The sequence below is a fragment of the Bufo bufo genome, chromosome 3 (assembly GCF_905171765.1).
Source record: "Bufo bufo chromosome 3, aBufBuf1.1, whole genome shotgun sequence".
NCBI classification, from domain to species: domain Eukaryota; kingdom Metazoa; phylum Chordata; class Amphibia; order Anura; family Bufonidae; genus Bufo; species Bufo bufo.
Window position 1 is genome coordinate 200,402,116 of NC_053391.1, and position 26,394 is coordinate 200,428,509.

The 26,394-nt window shown below is 45.0% G+C and overlaps 1 protein-coding gene across 1 annotated transcript in view; it reads left to right on the plus strand.

Annotated features, from left to right (window-relative positions):
* The window catches only part of CAPZA1 (capping actin protein of muscle Z-line subunit alpha 1), a 58,779-nt gene extending 37,865 nt beyond the window's left edge, over positions 1-20,914 (plus strand). Inside the window, exons 4-10 of the mRNA XM_040423880.1 lie at positions 927-990; positions 3,038-3,244; positions 3,342-3,421; positions 8,746-8,824; positions 9,833-9,904; positions 14,095-14,157; positions 19,435-20,914. Of these exons, the coding sequence (XP_040279814.1) occupies positions 927-990; positions 3,038-3,244; positions 3,342-3,421; positions 8,746-8,824; positions 9,833-9,904; positions 14,095-14,157; positions 19,435-19,575 (706 nt within the window). The 3' untranslated portion in view covers positions 19,576-20,914. The remainder of the gene's footprint in view (positions 1-926; positions 991-3,037; positions 3,245-3,341; positions 3,422-8,745; positions 8,825-9,832; positions 9,905-14,094; positions 14,158-19,434) is intronic.
* The last annotated feature ends 5,480 nt before the right edge of the window (positions 20,915-26,394 follow it).

Sequence of the window (26,394 nt, forward strand, 5' to 3'; positions counted from 1 at the left end):
GGTTGGAATTTTCTTCAATCTCATTGTCAGTTGATCAGTTCCTTGGTCCTCCTGTAGTACACACATTGCAAACACATGACTTGAAGCCTCCTCCTCTGTTCCATAACGAGGTTGTCCAGAGTTTTGATATTGATGGCTTATCCTCAGGAGAGGCCATTGGTACCAGATCAGCTGTCATCTTTCATCTCTGGCACCTGAACCACCCATTGTGTAGTGGACGGAACTGGTAACTGCAACACTGCTCCAGTTGAAGTGAATGGGAGCAACGCTGCAGTTACCAGCTCTGTCCACTGCACAATGGATGGCGCTGGAAGCTCTGGTGGCGGAATAGTATGATGCCACCTGGTGGTCAAAATTTATAGCATTGTGCACATAGATTTATTGAGCTGTGTGCCTGCTGGTCAGGCGTGCTCAATCACTCTCTCCCCAACCTGGTCTCTGCATAGTGATCCTCAAACTGTAGAGCAGGAAATACAGTAGAAATGGCTTTCTGCGGGGAAGAGAGACATTTTATTAGTGCCTCTGCAGTGAACAAAGGGAAGAAAGTGATTGAGCATGTGTGACCAGCAGTACTTAGCTCATTAGATGGACGTGCACATTGCTATATACGCTTTGACCACTAGATGGCGCTATTTTGTGTAAGCAATTGTCATGACTCTTCAATGGATCTTTTATTTAACAGAAGGTAAATGGATAATCTTCATTTTTTATAATGAATTTGACATGTATTGGTGGGACAGCCCTCCTTTTTACAATGTTATTAGCCTCCATGCAGTTTGACTCCCCAAGAACCTAGACAACCCCTTTAACAATCACTTTATAGAATAAAATACGAACACTCCTCTAAAAGCTTCATCATTTACAGCATTATACCTAAAAGTCAAATCTGAAACTTACATATGTTATCACTTCTCTTTGGTCCACAGTGCATTTGCCCAGTACAACATGGATCAGTTTACCCCTGTAAGGATTGATGGTTACGATGACCTGGTAAGAAGATTATAACTTTCTTTTAGCTTAGAATGAAAGCCTCCGGACAGAGTTACTAATAAAAGTGCAGCAGAATGTATTATAGGTGTCTGGGCTGTATTACCGTGGCCGAGAGTCGCCTAGATCATTGCTAACCAGCGTTCGTGGGAAAGTTCGTTAGCGATGATCTACCTGTGTAAAGTTTCCACCAATAACCCGAGTGAAACACTTGCCGGCAGCAGATTGCGGTGTCTAATCACCCTCTGGTGCCAGCAAATAATGATTCTGTATGGGGACGAGCAATGGCATTAGCGATCACTCCTCCCCATACTGTGGAGGAGATCAATGTATCTAATAGTAACGCTCTCCTTTGCTGACGAGCAGACGATTGCAGGGAAGGAGCGCTTCCATCCCGACAATCGGCAGCTTCATCTGCCAGTGTAATACAGACCCACTGGCTTTGCTTAGCTTAAGAGTCGCCACTGTGTACCAAAGTTTAGGCGCTCAGTAAGCTAGACAATAGAAGGGGTAAGGTTAGGCTAAAATGTCTAGCCATGCACCAAATATATCCTCCAGCATGAGACACTGTGATACATTTGGTACATCTTTAAACTGCTTACACAGTCTAATTGTTATACAGGTTATTATATCTGCCCCATTGTTTTTTATTGAATGGGTCAGTTATGTGGTGTTTGTAAAGTAGGTGGAGGATTCATCCCAACACTGACTATAGTCATCAGATATTTCCTCTATTCTTGTCATGTACACTAGGGTTGATTTCATGTTCTGCTCAAAATCTTAGGCTACATTCACACGAGCATATTTTTTGTTTTCGTGTCCTCTTCGTTTTTTTTTGCGGATAGGGTGAGGACCCATTCATTTCAATGGGTCAGCAAAAATGCACACCGAGTGCTGTCCGCATTCATACGTCTGTTCTGTAGCCCTGCAAAAAAAGATAGAGCATGTCCTATTCTTGTCCGTTTTGCGGACAAGGATAGTCAGTTACAAAAAAAACGGACCACAAAATACGTACGGTCGTGTAAATGAAGCCTTAGGGTCCAGTCCTGCGACCACCAACAATGTGTGTGTCATTTATGTTTGCAGTCATCATTGGATGCTTCCATTCTACAGTACTATTGTTTGCCATCTGCCATGGTTAAGGATATGTTTGCATCCTGGTATTTCCATGCTGATTTCAGTTCATGTTCCACACCAAAATCTGTGTCCCATTGTTTTAAATGAGAATCATATGGCAGATTTTGTCTATGGGGGGTGGAAATTTAGCATTTTGCAGTAGTGCATTACTTCTTAAAGGAGTTATCCCGGCCCAGCCTTTATAGCGGAGATGGAAAGCCCCTGCCTGGGGAAGTGGAGCTATGGAAATGGACGAGCAACCGATTCTCCAATGTTTCGGTGTTGTCCATAGCAGTGAATGGGGACTTTGCAAACAGAGCAGCACAGTAAGCGAAGTTGTCTCTGTAATTCTGACCACCCCAGGCCAGCGCTTACTATTGGTTATTCCCTTCTCAGCCCCCTTACGGCTCCTACCCGTTCTAGTAGAAAATATTCCAGTATGACAGTCCATGGATATTGCGGTCCACACTCGGTAAAGATCTTTTCAGCATCTGCACAGTGTAGAACATGGACTCAGCTGTGTTGGAAGCAGTCTGCAGTATGAACTCTTCATTCATTTACTAATGGATAACCCATAAGTCTCAAAAACGGAGGGTCTATCCGTCAACATCGGATTGGTAGCCGTCAGACTCTCTGCCCCCCTGCCAATCAGCTGTTTGTAAACCATGAACCTGAGTGCCGTGGCCCTTTCAAACAGCAGATCGACGATGGTGCCACAGGTTGGACCCCCCCTTCCTCCCACCAATCTACTATTGATGGCATATCCTAAACATGATCAGGTTTTTAAAACCTGGATAACCCCCTTTTTAGTGTGTAAAAATAAAAAATAAATTAAATAATAAAATTATATACCGTACATACATACAAAACAGCAGCACACTCAAATAATGAAAAAAAAGTAGAAGTTTTCTCACCCTTGTTTACTTTTATTAAGGTCCTAATTACAGAACACGGAGACCTGGGCAATGGTCGGTTCTTGGATCCTCGGAACAGGATTTCCTTTAAATTTGACCACCTAAAAAAAGATGCAAGTGATCCTCATCCTGATGAAACAGACACGGCTTTAAAGTCCTGGAGAGATGCCTGCGACAATGCTTTAAAAGCATATGTAAAGGACCACTATCCCAGCGGCGTCTGTACTGTTAAGTATCAGTTTTGGCTTTTTGCTCAGGATTTCCTAAATGTAATGTATCTTATACTACTCAAACGCCATCCACTGACTGGTCTCCTTTCCCCAGGTGTATGCAAAGACTATAGATGGACAGCAGACAATAATAGCCTGCATTGAGAGCCACCAGTTCCAGCCCAAAAACTTTTGGTATGTTGGTATTTTGAGAGCTGTCGATTGCATCCCCTAAAAGAGTACATGTGGATGCAGTGTAATCTGCAGACCGGAGAAGCTGAGCAGATTGATATACAGGAGCGTAGCTGCTGCACTGTTTGCATAGCTTCCATTCACTACAATGGGAGTTGCGGAAACAGCGGAGCACCAGCCCACTCCACTCTTTCCGTAAGCCCGGCCACCTGGGGCCAAGGTTTAGTACTATCTCGCTGTGCAAAATTCACAACCCCTTTAGTTCTGAAACAACAGGGATTTAAATGCATAAACTACAAGTTTTGCTGAATCTTTTCCTATAAAACTATATATGTCTGCTTAGCTCCTCTGGCGCTATAACCTGCTGCCTATAACTTTACATTGTGTTTCGTGGTGACCGCTCCTCTTTAATGCTGTCAGACACAAAGAGGAAGGGATTGCTTAGATGCAAAGCAAGGTCATATGATACATTTCTGGTCATCAGAAACCCTCTGCACCAAGTCTGCTTCTGAACACAACTGGGCAGTGACTTGCACCATACTGTATGTCTCATGCTTAAACGGGTTCTCCCACAACTAACTCAGCATAGCCGCTGAGTTATTCAATAAACCGTATTTGTATAGCGCCACCTGCTGTTTGTTTTCTTATTTCTATGACCTGCTCGCTCAGATGGCTGCACATGCTCAGTTTCATCCTTCAGCTGCCTCCTGAGCTGTGATGGGGAGAGCTGAGACACGCCCCCTTAACTGTTTCAGAAAAGACACTCCCCTGAGCTGATAGGGAGAGCTGAGACACGCCCCCTTAGCTTCAGCAGAAAAGACCCTCCCCTTGAGCTGCCAGCTGGATATCAATTTAGTAGAGCAATGAATGTGGAAATCTCTGGATCCATTTGAGGTACAGGACTGGTACTAGCTTTTGTTAGAAAGAGATGGTCATCTATATGATGTCTCATTTTCATTTTTTACATGAATCATGGGATAACCCCTTTAAGGCTACTTTCACACTAGCGTTTTTGCTGGATCCGTTCTGATAATACAACCATCTGCATCCGTTATGAACGGATCCAGTTGTATTATCTTTAACATAGGAAGAAAAAAGATAAGTTTTGTCCAGCTTGTATTTGTGGCAATCCAAAGGCTTTTATTCGATAATCAGTAAAATCCAGGTACAGAAAGCAGAGTCAACATAGCTATGATGGATCCATATCTTTAACATAGCTATGATGGATCCATCATGAACTCCATTGAAAGTCAATGGGGGACGGATCCATTTTCTATTGTGTCAGAGTTAAACGGATCCGTCCCCATTGACTTGCATTGTGGGTCATGACGGATCATTCTTGTTCCGCATCCCATGACAGAAATAAAACCGCAGTTTGCTGTGGTTTCCTCTCTGGTATGGGAACGCAACCAAACGTAACGCAATGCATTTTGGAGCTTTCTGTTCAGTTACGCTTTGTCCCCATTGACAATGAATAGGGACAAAACAGAAGCGTTTTTTTTTTTTTCTGGTATGGAGATCCTATGACAGATCTCAATACCGGAAAATAGAAACGCTAGTGTGAAAGTAGCCTAACATGTAATCCTGAAAATTTAAATAAGGCCTCGTTCACATGAACATATCCATTTTGCAAACCACAGATCCACTCATAGCGGCTGAATGGGTGAAGAAGGGATTATGTCCGGGTTCAGCTCTGAACACGGACAACCCCTGTAATGGCTTTTAAAAGACTTTAGTTTACTTTAGGCCTCATGCACACGACCGGTTTTTTTTTGCGGTCTGCAAAAACGGGGTCCGTGATCCGTGTCCGTTTTTTCTTCCGTGATTTTTGGAGGATCCACGGACATGAAGGAAAAAGTCGTTTTGGTGTCCGCCTGGCCGTGCGGAGCCAAACGGATCCGTCCTGACTTACAATGCAAGTCAATGGGGACGGATCCGTTTGACGTTGACACAATATGGTGCAATTGCAAACGGATCCGTCCCCCATTGACTTTCAATGTAAAGTCAGGAGTCCCTATTAATATACCACCGGATCGGAGTTTTCTCCAATCCGATGGTATATTTTAACTTGAAGCGTCCCCATCACCATGGGAACGCCTCTGTTAGAATATACCATCGGATTTGAGTTAGATCGTCAAAACTCAGATCAGACAGTATATTCTAACACAGAGGCGTTCCCATAGTGATGCGGACGCTTCAAGTTAGAATATACTAAGAACTGTGTACATGACTGCCCCCTGCTGCCTGGCAGCACCCGATCTCTTACAGGGGGCTGTGATCCGCACAATTAACCCCTCAGGTGCCGCACCTGAGGGGTTAATTGTGCGTATCATAGCCCCCTGTAAGAGATCAGGTGCTGCCGCTGGGGCTCCGATCGGTTACCATGGCAGCCAAGACGCTACTTAGCAATAGAAGCATTATATTACTTACAGTGGCGGAAATAATTATTTGACCCCTCACTGATTTTGTAAGTTTGTCCAATGACAAAGAAATGAAAAGTCTCAGAACAGTATCATTTCAATGGTAGGTTTATTGTAACAGTGGCAGATAGCACATCAAAAGGAAAATCGAAAAAATAACTTTAAATAAAAGATAGCAACTGATTTGCATTTCATTGAGTGAAATAAGTATTTGAACCCCTACCAACCATTAAGAGTTCTGGCTCCCACAGAGTGGTTAGACACTTCTACTCAATTAGTCACCCTCATTAAGGACACCTGTCTTAACTAGTCACCTGTATAAAAGACACCTGTCCACAGAATCAATCAATCAAGCAGACTCCAAACTCTCCAACATGGGAAAGACCAAAGAGCTGTCCAAGGATGTCAGAGACAAAATTGTAGACCTGCACAAGGCTGGAATGGGCTACAAAACCATTAGCAAGAAGCTGGGAGAGAAGGTGACAACTGTTGGTGCGATTGTTCGAAAATGGAAGGAGCACAAAATGACCATCAATCGACCTCGCTCTGGGGCTCCACGCAAGATCTCACCTCGTGGGGTGTCAATGGTTCTGAGAAAGGTGAAAAAGCATCCTAGAACTACACGGGAGGAGTTAGTTAATGACCTCAAATTAGCAGGGACCACAGTCACCAAGAAAACCATTGGAAACACATTACACCGCAATGGATTAAAATCCTGCAGGGCTCGCAAGGTCCCCCTGCTCAGGAAGGCACATGTGCAGGCCCGTCTGAAGTTTGCCAATGAACACCTGAATGATTCAGAGAGTGACTGGGAGAAGGTGCTGTGGTCTGATGAGACCAAAATAGAGCTCTTTGGCATTAACTCAACTCGCTGTGTTTGGAGGAAGAAAAATGCTGCCTATGACCCCCAAAACACCGTCCCCACCGTCAAGCATGGGGGTGGAAACATTTTGCTTTGGGGGTGTTTTTCTGCTAAGGGCACAGGACAACTTATTCGCATAAACGGGAAAATGGACGGAGCCATGTATCGTGAAATCCTGAGCGACAACCTCCTTCCCTCTGCCAGGAAACTGAAAATGGGTCGTGGATGGGTGTTCCAGCACGACAATGACCCAAAACATACAGCAAAGGCAACAAAGGAGTGGCTCAAGAAGAAGCACATTAAGGTCATGGAGTGGCCTAGTCAGTCTCCGGACCTTAATCCAATCGAAAACCTATGGAGGGAGCTCAAGCTCAGAGTTGCACAGAGACAGCCTCGAAACCTTAGGGATTTAGAGATGATCTGCAAAGAGGAGTGGACCAACATTCCTCCTAAAATGTGCGCAAACTTGGTCATCAATTACAAGAAACGTTTGACCTCTGTGCTTGCAAACAAGGGTTTTTCCACCAAGTATTAAGTCTTTTTTTGTTAGAGGGTTCAAATACTTATTTCACTCAATGAAATGCAAATCAGTTGCTATCTTTTATTTAAAGTTATTTTTTCGATTTTCCTTTTGATGTGCTATCTGCCACTGTTACAATAAACCTACCATTGAAATGATACTGTTCTGAGACTTTTCATTTCTTTGTCATTGGACAAACTTACAAAATCAGTGAGGGGTCAAATAATTATTTCCGCCACTGTACCTGCGATGTCTGTGACCGGCCGGGCGCTCCTCCTACTGGTAGGTGACAGGTCTGTGTGGCGCATTGCTTATAGCACAGACCTGTCATTTACCAGTAGGAGGAGCGCCCGGCCGGTCACAGACATCGCAGGTAAGTATAATGCTTCTATTGCTAAGTAACCATGGCAGCCAGGACTGCAGTAGCATCTTGGCTGCCATGGTAACCGATCGGAGCCCCAGCGATTAAACTGGGACTCCGATCGGAACTCTCCGCTGCCACCAATGATGGTGGGGGGGGGGTTGATTTTAATTAGGGGGGAGAGGGGAGGCCGCACTGGCCACCAATGATGGGGGGGTGATTTTAATTAGGGGGCGTAGAGGGGAGGCCGCACTGGCCACCAATGATGGGGGGGGGGGGTGATTTTAATTAGGTGCGGGGAAAGAGGGGAGGCCGCACTGGCCTCCAATGATGGGGGGGGGGGGTGATTTTAATTAGGGGGGGGAGAGGGTAGGCCGCACTGGCCACCAATGAATATAATACTGGGGAGGGAGGGAGGGGGGCCGCACTGGCCACCAATGAATTTAATACAGGGGAGGGAGGGGGGCCGCACTGGCCACCAATGAGTTAAATACAGGGGAGGGGGGTCTGCCCCCTCCTGCCTTACAGGGGGCTATGATACGCACAATTAACCCCTCAGGTGCGGCACCTGAGGGGTTAATTGTGCGGATCACAGCCCCCTGTAAGAGATCGGGTGCTGCCAGGCAGCAGGGGGCAGTCATGTACACAGTTCTTAGTATATTCTAACTTGAAGAGTCCCCATCACTATGGGAACGCCTCTGTGTTAGAATATACTGTCGGATCACAAAGTGAAAACTCAGCTCTGAAAAAGCTTTTATGCAGACGGATTTGCGGATCCGTCTGTGTGAAAGTAGCCTACGGCCACGGATCGCGGATGTGGATGTCAATCTTGTGTGCACCCGTGTTTTTTCACGGACCCATTGACTTGAATGGGTCAGTGAACCGTTGTCCGTCAAAAAACGGATGAACAGCGGTGACAACGGTGCATTTTCCGAGTTTTCAACGGACCCATTGAAAGTCAATGGGTCCGCAGAAAATCATGGAAAACGGAACAACGGACACGGATGCACACAACGGTCGTGTGCATTGGGCCTTAGTCTGACTGTCTGGAGGACTGTATCCTATAGCCTTTAGCCCTGTAGTTGTCTGGCTAGTGGTGTTTCTTCTTCATGGCTGCATGCTGGAGCCGTCGACCCATCCTAATTAAATCTTTTCTACCCTTAGGAATGGCCGTTGGAGGTCTGAGTGGAAATTCCCCATTTCACAGTCTACTGCTCAACTGGTTGGAGTGCTTAAGATTCAGGTAAATATTAAAGGGGTTGGCTACTTTCTGGCTACTCTTGACCAATGCGTTTGTGAGATGATTTTATGGCACTTACTAACATAGTCTTGGTTAAAATTCGCCATCATTTTCTAGATTTCATAAGGTATGACCCCTTGTTTACAAAGTCTTCTGTGCTGTCCACACAGAGGTCTTGTCCACAAGATGGCTGCTGATAGTCATGTGACCAGGCAGATCATCTCTATTCATATACACCACACCTGCCACCTCTACCTGTTCTGTTGGGAGTTTAGTGCAGGCGCAGTGTGTTTTGAATGGAGACGACCTCACATGGAGGTGATTTGCCTGGTCACATGACCCTCCATCAGCGGCCATCTTATGGACAGGACCTCTGTGTGGACAGCACAAAGGACTTTGTAAACAAGGGACTGCCATAGAAAATGGTGCAGAATCTCAACAAAGACTATATTAGTAAATGCCATCTAATCATGCTACAAACACATTGCTCAACAGTAGCCAGAACGTGGCCAACCCCTTTAAAGAAAATCAAAATGATTACTGATATGCGGGCTATAAGGAAGTAGCTTGAGTTTTTACATGTATAAATAAGTGCCCTGACTGCTCCGCTCCTGTCAGTCAGGCTGATTACGGTATGTAAACTGGTGTCTCACCTCATGTCCCATGACCACATCAGCTAATGGCTCCTGTGCTGTATGTGTGCACCACCACAGCCATTGGAAGTTATGGCCACCAAACATGTGGACAAGACTGGAAAGTTACAAGGAGCTAGAAAAGCTACAGAGCTTACCATAAGGTTTGGAGAAGGTCAGAGGTCACAGTAGAAATCTGTTCACTTTACACATGTGTAGGCCCTGCTGCTGCCTGCCAAAAACAGCGCCTCTACAGGATGTGTGTGGTATTGCTGCTGGTATTTAACCAATGTGTTAAATATAATTATTACTATGAGTCCTCAACAAATTTAGAGCATAGGATTAATCTAGCGTCTTTTTTTTTTTTTTTTTTTGACAGGTTCACTACTATGAAGATGGTAATGTTCAGCTGGTTAGCCATAAAGATGTGCAGGAATCCATAACGGTCTCTGTAAGTATGCAGCATCTGAACCACTTAAACTGTTAGGCCCCTTTCACACGGGCGAGATTTCCGCGCGGGTGCGATGCGTGAGGTGAACAGATTGCACCCGCACTGAATCCGGACCCATTCATTTCACTTGTGCATTGCGTAAAAATCGCAGCATGCTCCTCTTTGTGCGTTTTCCATGCAACGCAGGCCCCATAGAAGTGAATCGCAAGCAAGTGCGGATGCGGTGCGATTTTCACGCACGGTTGCTAGGAGACCATCGGGATTGGGACCCGATCATTATTATTTTCCCTTATAACATGGTTAGAAGGGAAATTAATAGCATTCTTAATACAGAATGCAAAGTACAATAGCGCTGGAGGGGTTAAAATAAATAAATAAATAATTTAACTCCCCTTAATCCACTTGTTTGCGCAGCCCGGCTTCTCTTCTGTCTTGGAGCGGATTTTGAGGCAGAAACACTCCAAAATCAGCACCAAAAAACTCAGTGTGAACTCAGTGTGGCCCGGAAAATATACGTAGAAAAAATCTGAGGTGTATTTGCCACGGAATCCATGGCAAATTCCGATTATGACCCTCAGATCTCTGCAGCGGGGTCGCAGATTGAATGCCAGGGATCCGATAGCGGTCTAGCCCCATTCAGTGTGCCTTAAACAGAATTTGGACAGCTGTTCATGTCTGTTATCGACACAGATTTAGAATTCGCGAAGTTGAACATGAGCGCAGTTTCATGTTGAAGAGCCATGGGAATATACATTTTTTTTAGTTTCCGCAGCTGAAGTAAACGTGGGAAATCTGCCGTGTGAATATGCCCTTATTATACATGTATATGTTATACTCTTCTCTTGGCTGGGTAAAGATAAATATATACGCCACCTATAAAGATACCAAAAACTCATCTTTATTATTTTATATTAAAAGCCACATATGTGTATAAAATACATGAGTTCACACCGAAGATGAAGGCAAGTAGGACACCTGGTGGGCAAAACCAGCTACTACCATACATTGCCTAGGCCATGACACATACTGTAGATATAGGGCACAGGAGGAAAGATACAGTAATACCAAATATGTGTATAGTAAAAAGCATAGCGTAAGGTGCCTCTGGAGAGGTGGGGACCTGGTTTGTGTATAGCATTGACCTTTACTATTCTTACATGTGGTGGGGTACATTTCATTTTGGGATATTTTTCGTCCATTGGTCTGTAGATTGCTGACTGTTCTCTTTTGTGCATTGCCTAGGCAATGTATGGTAGTAGCTGTTTTTGCCCACCAGGTGTCCTACTTGTCGTCTTCATCCTCTGTGTGGACCCCTATCTATTTTCATTGTTTTGGGGTACATATAACATAAACTTTTACTAACGCTATGTGAGGGCTAATAAAAAAAAGAAAGGAAAAAACTAAGACTTAATTCCTGTCCATGTCATATACTGTGTTTATTCTTCGTTTTTTGAAATGACCATGTATGTTGACGGGTCAACTTGTTTGTTGAATGTATTTGAGCTAGCAATTAAAATATTTAAAGGGCTTCTGTCACCCCACTAAACAGATTTTTTATTTTTTTTGGTGTACTTATAATACCTATCATGCGATATTGCTATACCTTATGTTGTTAATAATTTTCGTTCAGCAGATTTTGCAAAAAAAGTACTTTTATGATATGCTAATTACCTTTCTACCAGCAAGTAGGGTGTCTACTTGCTGGTAGCAGCCGCAGAAAACCGCCCCCTCCTTCTGTTGATTGACAGGGCCAGCCGCGATCTCCTCCTCCGGCCAGCCCTGTCAGCATTTCAAAAATCGCGCGCCTGCGCCGAATCAACATCAAACCCATACATTTAAGTGGGACCGCAAAAGATGCAAACGGCACACCATGTGATGTCCCGCATCTACATGTCCTTTCCGCAGCCCCGTTAAAAAATAAAATAATACATTTCCTATTCTTGTCCATTTTGCAGACAAGGATAAGACATTTCTACAGAAGTTAAAAAAAATAAATGGTGGCATGCACTTGGCCAGGATCTGTCTTTTGTGGGTCTACGATTGGCGGACTGCAAAACACAGCCGTTTGCATGAGCCCTAATGGTGCAACAGCATGTATGCTCAACCTGCCCCTCCATTCATACAGAAGTATGGGACCCCCATTCTTGTGATTGGTGGGAGGTCTCAGCAGTAGGACCCTTAACAAAGAGATGGTTACTGTTGATGTTTTGCCACAACCTATATAGAGTGGTTGTCCAGTTTCAGGATGAAATAGATCATTACTTATGTGGCAGATCCCATGCCACTGCTCCAGTTCTCACAGCCCTGCCCTGTTGATTCAGCTGCAGAACTGAAGTCACATCGAAAACATGTGACTGCAGTAACCAATCACTGGCCTCATGCAGTGGTGTCGGATCTGCTAGGTAAGTAATGGTGGGTTTTTTTTCCTTTTTTTTTCCGGCCATGCCTCAAGTGTTGCCCAGTCATGAGTGAATCAGTTTGCCTTGTGCTGTTCCTAATTTTGTTTTTCTACATAAAAAATGTAAAAAGTTAGAGCTCACCTAACTGTTCAATAAACTTTGCATGATTCAATAGCACAGTGTGTAAATGAGGAATAACACTATTTCTGGCCATTAGATTATTTTTTTTTAGCAGTTTTCCAGTGCATTGTGAATGTCTAGTTTGCAGTTCTCCCAGAGATGGTGGGTGGGAACTAGACGCCATCCACTGCACACAGAAAGTAGAGGGGAATCTTCTTATTAACCTTCTCTTACTTACTCAGAAGCAGGCTGATGATCATGGAGGACATTACAGAGAAGTACTGACCTGTATGGTTGTGGATAAAGCACTTAGGAAGTTTATATCTCAGCCCATGTAGCTGCGGTAGTTTGCTTGTCTTTGTGTGCGTTTCATTCAATTCCTGCATACTCCTCCCCCTCACCTCTCCATGGACTTGCACTGACATGTGTAATATGATCCTCCCAATTATTTTTTTATCAAGTCCTCACAGCATGCCCCCTGAAACCGAAAATTCATACTTACTTGTTCCATGCCAATCCAGTGCTCTGCGCTGTCCCTACTGTCTCCTTCTAGTCCGCACACTGTTTACACCTGGCTGGCCATGGGCATGGTCATATGCACCCCTCCAGCCAATGATTGGCTTCAGCGGTAACGTGCTGCTTGTAGCCACATCACTGCTGAAGCCAGTCATTGCCTGGAGCGGTGCATGTGACCATGCCGATGGACAGCCAGATGTAAATGGCATGCTGTGAGCACTTGATAAAAAATTATTATTACCAGAAAACTCCTTAAGGCGTTTTTCAAAGTGCAAAGCATTAGCGAGTGGTGGGGGAGAGGTAAACCGCTGATAACTGACAACTAGACATTTCTGAGTGATAAGACATGTTACAAAGTTCCTTGTGGTCACTTGTACTATTGATTCATAAAACGTTGTGTGAAAAGTTTGTGAACATTTTAAAGAAAACTCATGTTTTGTTCCACTTTAGAAAGATTTAAAGATGGCTATAGGTGGGACCATTTACCCTTGAATTTGTCAATTTTTACTGTATTTTACCCTGTTGGCATGCTGCAGCGAGAGTAAGGCTTGTTTCACAGATCTGACAGGCTGTTCCAGGCGGGAGCAGCCTGTCGGGTTTGTGAATACTGGGTGCCACTGTGTGGAGCTGAAGCTCTGTCCGGCCCCATTCACTATAATAGGGACCGGCGGAGATCAGATGGATGAAGACTGCTGTGCGCAGCGGAATTTATCTGGCTTCCCCTCTGCATATTTGCCACCAGTCCCCATTATAGTGAATGGGGCCGGACGGAACCTGGTAGCGCCCAGTAATCCCGGATCCTGGCCGGAACAGTCTGCCGAATCCTTGTTAACGCAAATGTGAAACAAGCCTTATTATTTTTTATTCCCAGTGTTGTGGATATGAATTGTCCATTGCTGCTCATGTATTTTCTTGTCTGATGACCAAAGTGTTCAGTAACTACCAATAAAACCTGTATCGGTGATATAGACCATTATCACTATTAGTATGTGTATGCCTGCGCGCTGTAGCCCAGTATCTATTATGTGGTATACAGTTTAATCTTGTATATTTCCCATGAAGTAACGTCACTACACTTATATAGTTTGTTTTACATTCTGTTGATATTTTACAGTGTATTTCACCACTGATGTTCTTTTTTCTGTCTCATTTTAGGGGGAGGTGCAGACTGCCAAGGAGTTTGTAAAGATTATAGAGCAAGCAGAAAATGATTACCAGGTAAACTGAATGTGGTGAACAGAAATCTAGAATATTATGGCTTCTTTATAATGAGAGAAAATTGCTTACTGGTTCTCTTCTGGCGGCTAGTGACACCATGTAAATGGGGTGAAGGAATATATGGAGTGAATCAAGTCAGTAACAGTCAGATCTTAAGGATAACTCCCCTAAGGGCTCATGCACATGAAGTCGTGCGGCCCATTGCCGTGTTGACGACCGCAAATTGCTGTCCGCAATGCACAGGCATCAGCCCTGTGCCTGCTGTTTGTGGATGCAGTCCCATTCACTTGAATGGGTCAACGATCCGCAAGATTCAGTCCACTGCATAGTGTTTCCATGGGCTTTCGCTCCATATCTTGCGGATTGCGAACCCATTCAAGCGAATAGGTCTGCATCCGTGATACGGAGCGCACATGGCCAGTGCCCATATATTACGACCCCGCTGTTTGCGGGCCGCAATATAGGCACGGGCCGCACACATTATAGTGTGCAGGGCCCCTTAATATGAATTCCCATATAAAAAAAAAATTTGTCCATTAGGCTACATTCACACAACTGTATAAACGAGTCCGCATCCGTTCCGCAATTTTGCAGGAAGGGTCCAGACCCATTAGTTTCAATGGGGGCCGCAAAAGATGCGGACAGCACACTGTGTGCTGTCCGCATCCGTAGTTCTGTTCCATGGCCCTGTAAAAAAGATCAGTGTCAATAGAATGTTTTTTTTTTTTTTTTTTTTTATGTTTGTTTGTTTTTTATATTATTATTATTGCGAATTAGAAGAGCCTGTCAGGAAACATGTGTTTCACTGGACTCAATAGATGCCCATTGTTTTCTTCAGAAAACTGTGATCTTCCCTCTAAATAGGACATATGTAAGAAAAAAAATTCTTGAAAGTTACCCATCATCACTCCTGTCTGTTGTAGTAAATACGTGTTACTCCCCATAATCTAATAATTCTGGATCATCCTTTCTTGAGAATCTGCATTGTGCGTTCCTCTGCCCCATACCAGTTGGGGTGTGTCCCTACAAACACTGACATAGTCCTTTAAAGTAGGGATCGACCGATTATCGGTTTGGCCGATATTATCGGCCGATATTGAGGATTTAGAACGTTATCGGTATCGGCATCTATTTTGCCGATATACCGATAACATATTGGGAACACAGAACGCGCTGCTCTCAGCGCGTTCTGTGTTCCCTTCGCAGCACAGGGGAGAAGGAAGCAGTGTCTCCTCCCCCTGTGCTGCTGCTGCCGCCAATAGCAGGAGAGGAGAAAAGAGGAGGGGAGGGGCTGTGGCTGCTGCGCCACCATTGAAGATAAGCCTTTCATTCATTCATATACAGGAGGCGGGAGCTGGCTGCAGAATCACATAGCCGGCTCCCGACCTCTATGAGCGATAGCTGCGATCCGCGGTAGTTAACTCCTCAGGTGCCGCGGATCGCAGGTACCGCTCAGAGGTCGGGAGCCGGCTATGTGATTCTGCAGCCAGCTCCCGCCTCCTGTATATGAATGATTGAGAGACTTATCTTCATTGGTGGCGCAGTGCGCCCCCCCCCCCCCCCCCCAAGCCCCCCAGTATTAATCATTGGTGGCGCAGTGCGCCCCCACCCCAATCCCGGCCAATAGTAAAAACATTGGTGGCGCAGTGCGCCCCCCCCCCCCCCACCCCACCCAGTATTACTCATTGGTGGCAGTGGCCACAGGATCCCCTCTCCCCTGCTCCTCCGATCGGAGCCCCAGCTGTGTAAGCCTGGGGCTCCGATCGGTTACCATGGCAGCCAGGACACTATTGAAGCCCTGGCTGCTATGTTCAGCTCCATGCTGCTGTGTGCACAAAGCACAGAGCAGCAGGGACAGTGTGAGATCCTATTCACCCTGATAGAGATCTATCAGGGGGAATAGGACAAGGGTTCTAGTCCCTAAGGGGGCTAAAAGTTAGTAAAAAAAACAAAAAACACAAAAATATTAAGTATAAATGAAAAAGACATAAAAAAAAAATACACATTAACAATAAACAAAAAAATACACATTAACAATAAACATATTAATTTTCAGCAGATTTGTGTAGGAATTTTTTTTTTTTCTCAAAAATGAAAATTCCCAGAATATCGGTATAAATTATCGGCTATCGGCCTGAAAGTTCACAAATTATCGGTATCGGCCCTAAAAAATCAATATCGGTCGATCCCTACTTTAAAGGGAACCTGTCACTGGGATTTTGTGTATACACCCTGTACAGAATTATTAGGCAAATGAGTATTTTGACCACATCATCCTCTTTATGCATGTTGTCTTACTCCAAGCTGTATAGGCTCGAAAGCCTACTGCCAATTAAGCATATTAGGTGATGTGCATCTCTGTAATGAGAAGGGGTGTGGTATAATGACATCAACACCCTATATTAGGTGTGCATAATTATTAGGCAACTTCCTTTCCTTTGGCAAAATGGGTCAAAAGAAGGACTTGACAGGCTCAGAAAAGTCAAAAATAGTGAGATATCTTGCAGAGGGATGCAGCACTCTTAAAATTGCAAAGCTTCTGAAGCGTGATCATCGAACAATCAAGCGTTTCATTCAAAATAGTCAACAGGGTCGCAAGAAGCGTGTGGAAAAACCAAGGTGCAAAATAACTGCCCATGAACTGAGAAAAGTCAAGCGTGCAGCTGCCAAGATGCCACTTGCCACCAGTTTCGCCATATTTCAGAGCTGCAACATCACTGGAGTGCCATGGGTAAGCACAAGGTGTGCAATACTCAGAGACATGGCCAAGGTAAGAAAGGCTGAAAGACGACCACCACTGAACAAGACACACAAGCTGAAACGTCAAGACTGGGCCAAGAAATATCTCAAGACTGATTTTTCTAAGGTTTTATGGACTGATGAAATGAGAGTCTTGATGGGCCAGATGGATGGGCCCGTGGCTGGATTGGTAAAGGGCAGAGAGCTCCAGTCCGACTCAGACGCCAGCAAGGTGGAGGTGGAGTACTGGTTTGGGCTGGTATCATCAAAGATGAGCTTGTGGGGCCTTTTCGGGTTGAGGATGGAGTCAAGCTCAACTCCCAGTCCTACTGCCAGTTTCTGGAAGACACCTTCTTCAAGCAGTGGTACAGGAAGAAGTCTGCATCCTTCAGGAAAAACATGATTTTCATGCAGGACAATGCTCCATCACATGCGTCCAAGTACTCCACAGCGTAGCTGGCAAGAAAGGGTATAAAAGAAGAAAATCTAATGACATGGCCTCCTTGTTCACCTGATCTGAACCCCATTGAGAACCTGTGGTCCATCATCAAATGTGAGATTTACAAGGAGGGAAAACAGTACACCTCTCTGAACAGTGTCTGGGAGGCTGTGGTTGCTGCTGCACGCAATGTTGATGGTGAACAGATCAAAACACTGACAGAATCCATGGATGGCAGGCTTTTGAGTGTCCTTGCAAAGAAAGGTGGCTATATTGGTCACTGATTTGTTTTTGTTTTGTTTTTGAATGTCAGAAATGTATATTTGTGAATGTTGAGATGTTATATTGGTTTCACTGGTAAAAATAAATAATTGAAATGGGTATATATTTGTTTTTTTTTAAGTTGCCTAATAATTATGCACAGTAATAGTCACCTGCACACACAGATATCCCCCTAAAATAGCTACAACTAAAAACTACTTCCAAAAATATTCAGCTTTGATATTAATGAGTTTTTTGGGTTCATTGAGAACAAGGTTGTTCAATAATAAAATTAATCCTCAAAAATACAACTTGCCTAATAATTCTGCACTCCCTGTAGAGCTGAGGACATGGGTTGCTAGATGGCCGCTAGCACATCCGCAATACCCAGTCCCCATAGCTCTCTGTGCTTTTATTGTGTAAAAAAAACTATTTGATACATATGCAAATTAACATAAGAGTCATATCTTACTTGTGTGACCAGAGAAGAGTCATATTTTCAAGCTCTGACTCATCTCAGGTTAATTTGCATATGTATCAAATCGTTTTTTTTACACAATAAAAGCACACAGAGCTATGGGGACTGGGTATTGGGGATGTGCTAGCGGCCATCTAGCATCCCATGTCCTCAGCTCTCTACCCAAAATCCCGGTGACAGGTTCCCTTTAACAAAAGGTAACGCCCCATTTTCAATTACTCATACATTTCCAGGAAGAATAGCAGAGGAACGACACAATGTGAAGATATGAGAATAGGTGCTCTAGTTTTAGTTCATATGGACTACAGGTATTCAGTAAAACAGACCCAGGGCTGTGGAGTCGGTAGATAAATGCTTCGACTCCTCAGTTTTTGGTACTTCCAACTCCGACTCCTCTGTATTTAATATGCGGATGTATTTTATACATTCCTTGAAGGAAAGAGACAACATACGGCTGTTCCACCAAGTTCTTCTGAGCTCTTATAGCAGAGAGAGGTAGTTGGGCAGAAGCTGCTGCCTTCTCCTTTGTGTGCTGATCTTCTGCTGAAGATAGGGCAGTGGGAGGATCCAGGAAGGGGCAGGGGAAGGGGCATTTATTGTAAAACATGATTTCCCTAGTAGAATCCCATAGTCATGTTTAAAGTTTAAGCTAACAATCTGAGTTTACAAGTTTTTATAACCTTAGCTGAATGACAGCAGTTTTTCAAATGGTTTACAGCTTCAGTCTTGAACTATTGACTATCCATTCCCTTCACTTCTACAAGTGTCTCTAGTCCTGCAAAAAACATTTACTTAATCAGTTATCAGTGAGAGGCTAGGTTAACCATGGGCGTTGCAGCAACGTTCCCTGTAACAGCGGAACACAACACAATGGAAAGTCTAGGTATTGCCTCTCCTTAACTGTGCGTTGCGTGCCATATAGTGAGGCATATGAAAGGCACGCTTCTTCATGGTCACTTAACGTGTTCGTTTTGCAAGAACGTGACGCACTGCATGCATTGGCCTTTATTCTTACAGTAGAGAAGTAATTAATTATAACTTTTTGTGAATTGGGACATTCAAACTTGCATTTTTTTTATTTATTTTTATTCCAATTAAAATTTAGTAGGAGTCGGAGTTGGTTCATTTTTGCCGACTGTAGGTACCCAAAATTGCCTCCGACTCCAACTCCACAGCCCTGAACAGACCTGTCAGGAGAGTGGACAGGTCCTCGTTAATGGAGGCAACATACATTTCTTCAGCCCCCCCGCCTGAGCTGATGCTGATGAATTGTGTGCATCTGACACAAGGCAGACATCATTTGTTACGCTAGGTTTTATTTCCTCCCTGGTAACCACGTGGCTCCTCTTCTCTCCCACAGACTGCCATCAGTGAGAACTACCAGACCATGTCAGACACCACTTTCAAAGCCTTACGTCGGCAGCTGCCCGTCACCCGCACCAAGATCGACTGGAACAAGATCCTCAGTTACAAGATTGGCAAAGAAATGCAGAACGCCTGATCATTTCAAAGAGCTCCAGCAATGTCTAGTGTGCAAAGCAAAGTCGGAAGTGTTTGGTCTTACACGTATGCTGTGTAACCCCTTACGTGCCAGAACGGCCAGCAGACTATTCTGTTATGGATGTCCTCTGGCACCGATGGGGTTAAAAGGAAAAAAGAAAAAAAAAAGGGGGTTTATATAATGTGATATTTTGCTAGGGCCTACAAAGTTATTGTATTTTCTAACCTAGAAGCGCTGCAGAACAATCGGCTTTGTTTTATATTCTTCTCCAAGGAGCCTGTATATCTGATCACTGTGTATGTTGCTTCAGTTATTTTTTCAATTGACTTCTTGATGTTAGAAAACGTACCAGCTTTGAACGCTCTTTTAAGCTCTGTTGATAGAGCGAGGGATAAAACAAGGAATGTTTTCTGCTAAGTCAATGGCACTTGTAATGGTAATCTAGTTGTAGTCACTTCACCTGTTACATCCAGCCCTAAGTAGTGTTACTAGTTCCCCTCATCATCCATCTCAGCACTTCTCCACTGCTAGAATACTAGACAATGCCCCACGAGCCGGATTATTCTCCCCCTGACTTTCTTCCTCCTTGCATTGATCTGTGCTTCTGCAGCGACCTGAACGTTTGATGACGGATTCCTTCCAAGATATGTGGATTAGCTTCAGTAATTGTCTCACAAGACGGGGCTGTTGGGTGTGACGGCTGCTTTTTTACAGCTTGGGCATTTAGGAATAGCTGAATTTGACTCCTTTCACACCTAGCTTTAGTCCGATCCTATATTTTTAAACCTATGAAAACCTCCAGGTCACCAGCACATAGAAGACATACATTTATTTGGCCTGCATTCACGGCTTTTGGCATTTTTACTTCTCTATGAAAAGGCGTCTTACAGCAGCAGTTGCTTTTTTGGGTTTCATATAAGAAACTCTGGTGGCCAGGTAGGTTGTCATTTGGTTGTTTGGCTCAGATTGCAATATTCAGGTTGTTCAGGTCTGCTATCTCTGCTCTTTTATCTTCCGTCTCTCATCTCTTACGGTCTAAATGAAAACTTGAAACTAGTCAGATAAAAAGGAATGGCACTTTCTTTGACACCCCCCCCCCCCCCTTCCCCATCCTCCTTTTTTTGTGACGAGCATCCACATTGTGTTAAAACGAGCAATTTTTTTTATACTTTTTCAAACGGTTCGGAGAGGATAAAGCTTAGAAACAAAACGGGATGCAAACGTCTTCATCCTCTAGCGCTTTAATGGATTTGTGGCACGTTGAGATTGTACCACAGTTATATGGACGTTTGATTAAAACGTGTATAAATCATAAATAAAGATTTGCACCAAAGTGAAATATGCCGGCATACAATGTGGTCTGTCTACACGTCATTGAAAAAACATAAGGGGAGATTTATCAAACTGGTGTAAAGTAGAACTGGCTTGGTTGCCATGGCAACGAAGTTCTACTTTACACCAGTTTGATAAATGACCCCAATAGTATTCAAAGAGCATCTTCTGCAGACACATCAACCTCTTCCCCGGGCATAATCTTATTAGAAGTTCTCCTAAGGGCTCAGTCTGGGAAACACACCCCGTATATCAACCACATCTACCAGACCGATGGCGCCTCCCTGACCAGAACTGACTGCATTATAGTTCCTAACGGATTGCAGCACTATTGTATTATGCTCATATGATCCATGTGAGCGCAGTACAATACACTGGCAAATGGATAAATCACTATGATGCAGTCAGCTGAGGTCAAGAGAGCCGCCGTCGATCTGGAAGATGCAGCCGCCACATCGGCCATATTTCCCGGACCCAGCACGGTTGTGTGATTCAGCCCTTAGACTTTCATGCACATGACTGTCCATATTTCGGTCCACAAAAAAAAAAAAAAAAACGGATCCGCAAAATACATACATTCTGCATTTTTCTCACTCTCATCAGTAGAAATGACTATTCTTGTCCACAGTATGAACTAGAATAGAACACGTTCTATGATTTGTGGAATGGCCACATGGATCTGTAAAAATAAAGGATGTGTGCATGGCTCCGCGCAGATAAAACACAGATAAAAAATATGCTCGTGTGCATGGGGCCTTATATAGATGATTGTGAGAAGGATGATGTAGAGCCACAGGTTTGAGGCACAGGAGAAGCTGCAGACTGTGCCTTGCGCAGCAGCATGCATGTTACAGGCAGTAGGCAAACCAGGCCATTGATTACTGGATGTCAATAGCTTCACATCATTTAGGATCCAGCCTGTCGGGGATTCAGTGACAATTGCTAAATTGCAGTTGTCATCCAGTGGTGTGGACTGTTGATATTACGAGCCTGGCGCACTCTTCAGAAAACTTTGAGATGTCAGCCATGATGATTACATTTTTTTTATTGCAATTTTTTTACATTTCACATGTAAAAAAGAAAAAGGTGACTTCACAGTAATGCATGCAATGAGTTTGTAATATACATTATTGCAGTCTCCCTATAATACAAGACGCCAGTGGGGCTGTGGGCAAACAAATGCTTGGCCGCCGTTTATGTAAATGAGAACAATACAGCAGAAAAATGGAAATCTAATTACACGGAATGAAGACGCTTCATGGATTCCAGGTATTTTATTTACCCGCGCCAGAACGACATTTCTGCACAGACTGAAAAACCCTGTGACATACTTGGGCTCTGGATCAAAGTCGGGCTCGCAGGCACCCGTTAACTATTTAATTACCAAGGTGCTGCTTCATTCTCCGTACATGTTTATTCTTGAGAAGGACACCATAGGAAATCCAGTTCCTTGCAGCTACCTCTGTCGGCAGAGATTGCATCTGCACTGTGTATTATCAGACCACTCCTGCTCATAAAAGGAGGAACCTGCTGTGTATACAATTACAACAGCTTCAGTGTGAAAGCTTTAAAGGGATATTCCGGGCTCCTGATATTAATAACCTATTCTCAGGATAGGTCATCAATATCCGATTGGAGAGGGCCCAGCACCCTCTTGATCAGCTGTTTCGTGCAGCCTCTGGTGCTGAAACTAGCACTTTGAATGGAGCAGGAAGCACAGGTCCATTCACGGTACAGCAGCCGTGCCCGGGTACGTATCTCCGCACCCGTTCGCTCCTTTGCGAGTGGCCACTACTCTTTGAACGGAGCTGTGCTTCCTGCAGAGTACTAGTTCCAGCACCGGAGGTTGCAAGGAACAGCCGATCAGTGGGGATGTCGGGTGTCAGGGCCCCCACTGATTAGATATTGATGATCTATCCCTGAGCATAGGTCACCAATATCAGGATCCTGGAAAGTCCCTTTAAGGCATGTTTGGATGGACATTATATTAAGCGCTTTCGAATATATAGAAGTATACAGCACCACATACCTACTCCAGTGAGTTATCATCTGATTATACACGTTCTCCTACCTCATTTGCTCCATTTGGACCAGACCACGATGATGACTTTTCTCAGGCATGTCTTGTTTCTGTAAAGTTTTCCAAACATCTTAGGTTCTTCACTTTTCCATCATTCTTCCCTTGCCCCCAAATGCTATACTGTAGAAATAAGTGCCATACAGATAATCTCCCATAGTAATAGCAAATCCAAAAGCCCCACTAATAATTAATTCTCTCCCAGAGTGCCCTCATTATTAAAGGGGTCTCATCATGGACAATGGGGGCATATCACTAGGATATGCCCCCATTGTCTTATATTTGCGGGTCGCACCTATATTGAGAATAGAGCTCGCAAGGTGGTGGCTGGAGGACTCCGGTCCGGCCACCAACAAGCCGGCTCCCTATAGAAGTGAATGGGAGCATACCGCGCATGCGCGGCCCCAGTTCCCATTCATTTCTAAGGGGCCGACAGAAATAGCCGAGTTTCACCGGCCCCATAGAAAATGAATGGAAGGGGGCTGCGCATGTGCAGTGCGCCCTCCATCTGTTGCAGGGCTCCGTTCTCGATATAGGTGCGGGTCCCACATATAAGACAATGGGGGCATATCCTAGCGATATGCTCCATTATGAGACAACCCCTTTAAAGGGTTTCTACCACCAGAAATACTGTTATGTAGCTGACTGACATTAGCGATGCGCTAATGTCAGCACTACATAACAGCATGCTTTTTACCTTTCTCCCTGCAGCCGTTCTGATAAAAAAAAAAAAAACTTTTATAATATGCTAATGAGCAACGAGGTGCTATGTGGGAGTAAAATCAGCACCTAAAGGCTCCGTCCACTCACCCTTTATCCCGCCCAGGTCCCCTGTTCTGCCTGCCCCGCTCCTCTTGATTGATGGACGGTTTGCAGAATCGCTGATGAAATCCCGTGCCTGCGCCGTTCACTTCTGTATTTGGCGCAGTGAGTGAGGGCAGCTCTCCTGATGCCGGCTTCCTCACTGCGCCTGCGCCGACTACGTCACCGTGAGGAAGCTGGCATCAGGAGAGCTGCCCTCACTCACTGCGCCGAATACAGAAGTGAATGGCGCAGGGGTGGGGTTTCGTCAGCGATTCTGCAAACCGTGACATCAATCAAGAGGAGCGGGGCGGGCAGAACAGGGTACCTGGGCGGGATAAAGGTTGAGTGGACAGAGCCTCTAGGTGCTGATTTTACGCCCATGTAACACCTAGAGGCTCATTAGCATATAATAAAAGTGCTTTTTTTTTTATCAGAACGGTTGCAGGGAGAAAGGTAAAAAGCATACTGTTATGTAGTGCTGACATTAGCGCATCGCTAATGTCAGTCAGCTACATAAAGGGTTTCTACCACCAGAAATACTGTTAAGTGCCTCCTACCGTTATGGCTGGACGCATCTGAGAGCAGCTCCGGCTCCCATCCTGAATCCTGAGCCATCCTGACTGTCATACTTGCTGTGCTTTAGCCTGAGAGGTGTCCCTGGGTCCCTTAGAGTGACGGAGCGGAACCATGAGTCCCAGCAAAGCTCAAATGGCGGTGGAGCGCCTTAAGGAATATGCCAGGCAGGAATCCCAACATGGCGCTGCAGCCTCCTCGCTGACACGTGCAGCCAACATTAGAGGCCAAGCGGCACAACAACCACATCCTGACGCTGAGCCTGAGCCAGAGTGCACTCTACAAGCCTCACATCAACAATTAATGGCGGCAATTACGGGGTGTCAAGCCTCCCTTACAGGGAATATAGAAGGTCAGGGTAGACCTAGGACTCCTACGCCATGTTGTACAACAGTTACGTGAGAGAATCAAACTCACCGAAACACATGTGTCGGACCTGGAGGATCTGACTGGCCCCCTGCCGGCAAGACTCGCTGCAGTGGAGGCGTCAGTGGACTTGTGGCGACAAAAATGTGGCGATCTGGAAAACCGCGCAACAATGTGCGCATCATCGGCATGCCAGAGCGGGCGGAGGGCTCAGATCCAGCGGCCTTCTTGGAGGGGTGGTTCAAGTCGGTGTTTCCTAACGCGGCCTTCTCATCCGCATATACAGTGCAAAGGGCACACCGCGTACCTGCCAGACCACTTCCTCCCAGGGCCCCTCCAAAGCCTCTCTTAGCCCGCATGTTAAACTGGCGTGACAGAGATCTCATTTTGGCGCAAGCCAGGATCACACAAACCATCACTCTTGGGTCGGCGAACGTCTCCCTGTACCCAGATTTTTCAGTTGAATTACAGAAAAGGCGTGCTACCTTTGTTTCAATCAAACGACGGTTTAGAGAGCTCAATCTCAAATATTCGATGGCATATCCAGCACGCCTGCGGGTCGTGGACGGCGACAAGTCTATTTTCTTCTCCAACCCTACAGAAGCAGAGGACTGGCTATCCAAGATGCCTCGCAGATCTTCTCCCAAGTAATCCCTCCTGGGAATGTGTTCTCTGTTGATATGATGAGTGGGAGGTGAAAAGTATCCTGCAAGGACTATGCTGGGACAGTTGACCCTCTCTGTTCTTGGTTCGTGGTTCGGTAACGTATGGCACCTGATATGGGTGTGGGCTCGCGGACACTGAGGCTACTTTCCTTGCCGCTTAACACTGAACGTGCCTGCAAGTGACACTATTATTGTGGGGAGCCAGCTACTTTACCTGCACTGGAATTCCACCTTCCTACACTGTGCACATGGCCACTTCTTATTTTTTTTTTTATGCTTATATTTCTCTAGTTCACCCAAAGTTTGGGGTGTTGAGATTCATTTTCATGTTATATGTTGCAGCTGGAGTATATTGTAATCATGCACTGCGCGTTCAATCTATCATATACCTCACATGCCATTGTGAACCCCAGTGGCTAGATGTCCATTCTCATCACATTGCCTGGATTCCACTATGGCAGATCTTAGAGTAATGTCATGGAATGTGAGGAGTTTGGGAGGGCCCAGGAAGCAAATGGCAGTATTTACACATGTCCGTGGTTATGCTCCGCATATTCTAGGGTTGCAGGAAACTCATCTCACCGTGGAAATGGGAGGGAGAGTCAAAAAACCATGGGCACAGTGGGTGGAGAGTGCTTATGGTAATTCATACTCTAAAGGGGTTTCCCTATTGATACACCGGACAGTCCGTTGGGAACCGCATCACACGAGTATTGACCCAGAGGGGAAATATGTTTTTGTATATGCCCATATTAATGGAATACCATATGTAATACTTAATATGTACAACCCTCCTCCGGCTAATCTCTCGCTGCTTCAGACAGCGGCGGGGTTTGCCGCACAATTCCCATCAGCTAGGATTCTTGGCATGGGAGATTTTAACCTGCCGCTGGATGAATCAAGGGACATGTTTCGTAACCCATCCCATAGCTCTACCCGCCGGTCACCTATTACTGCTCTGGCGCGACTGCTATCTGAGTTGGGATGGCTTCACATTTGGAG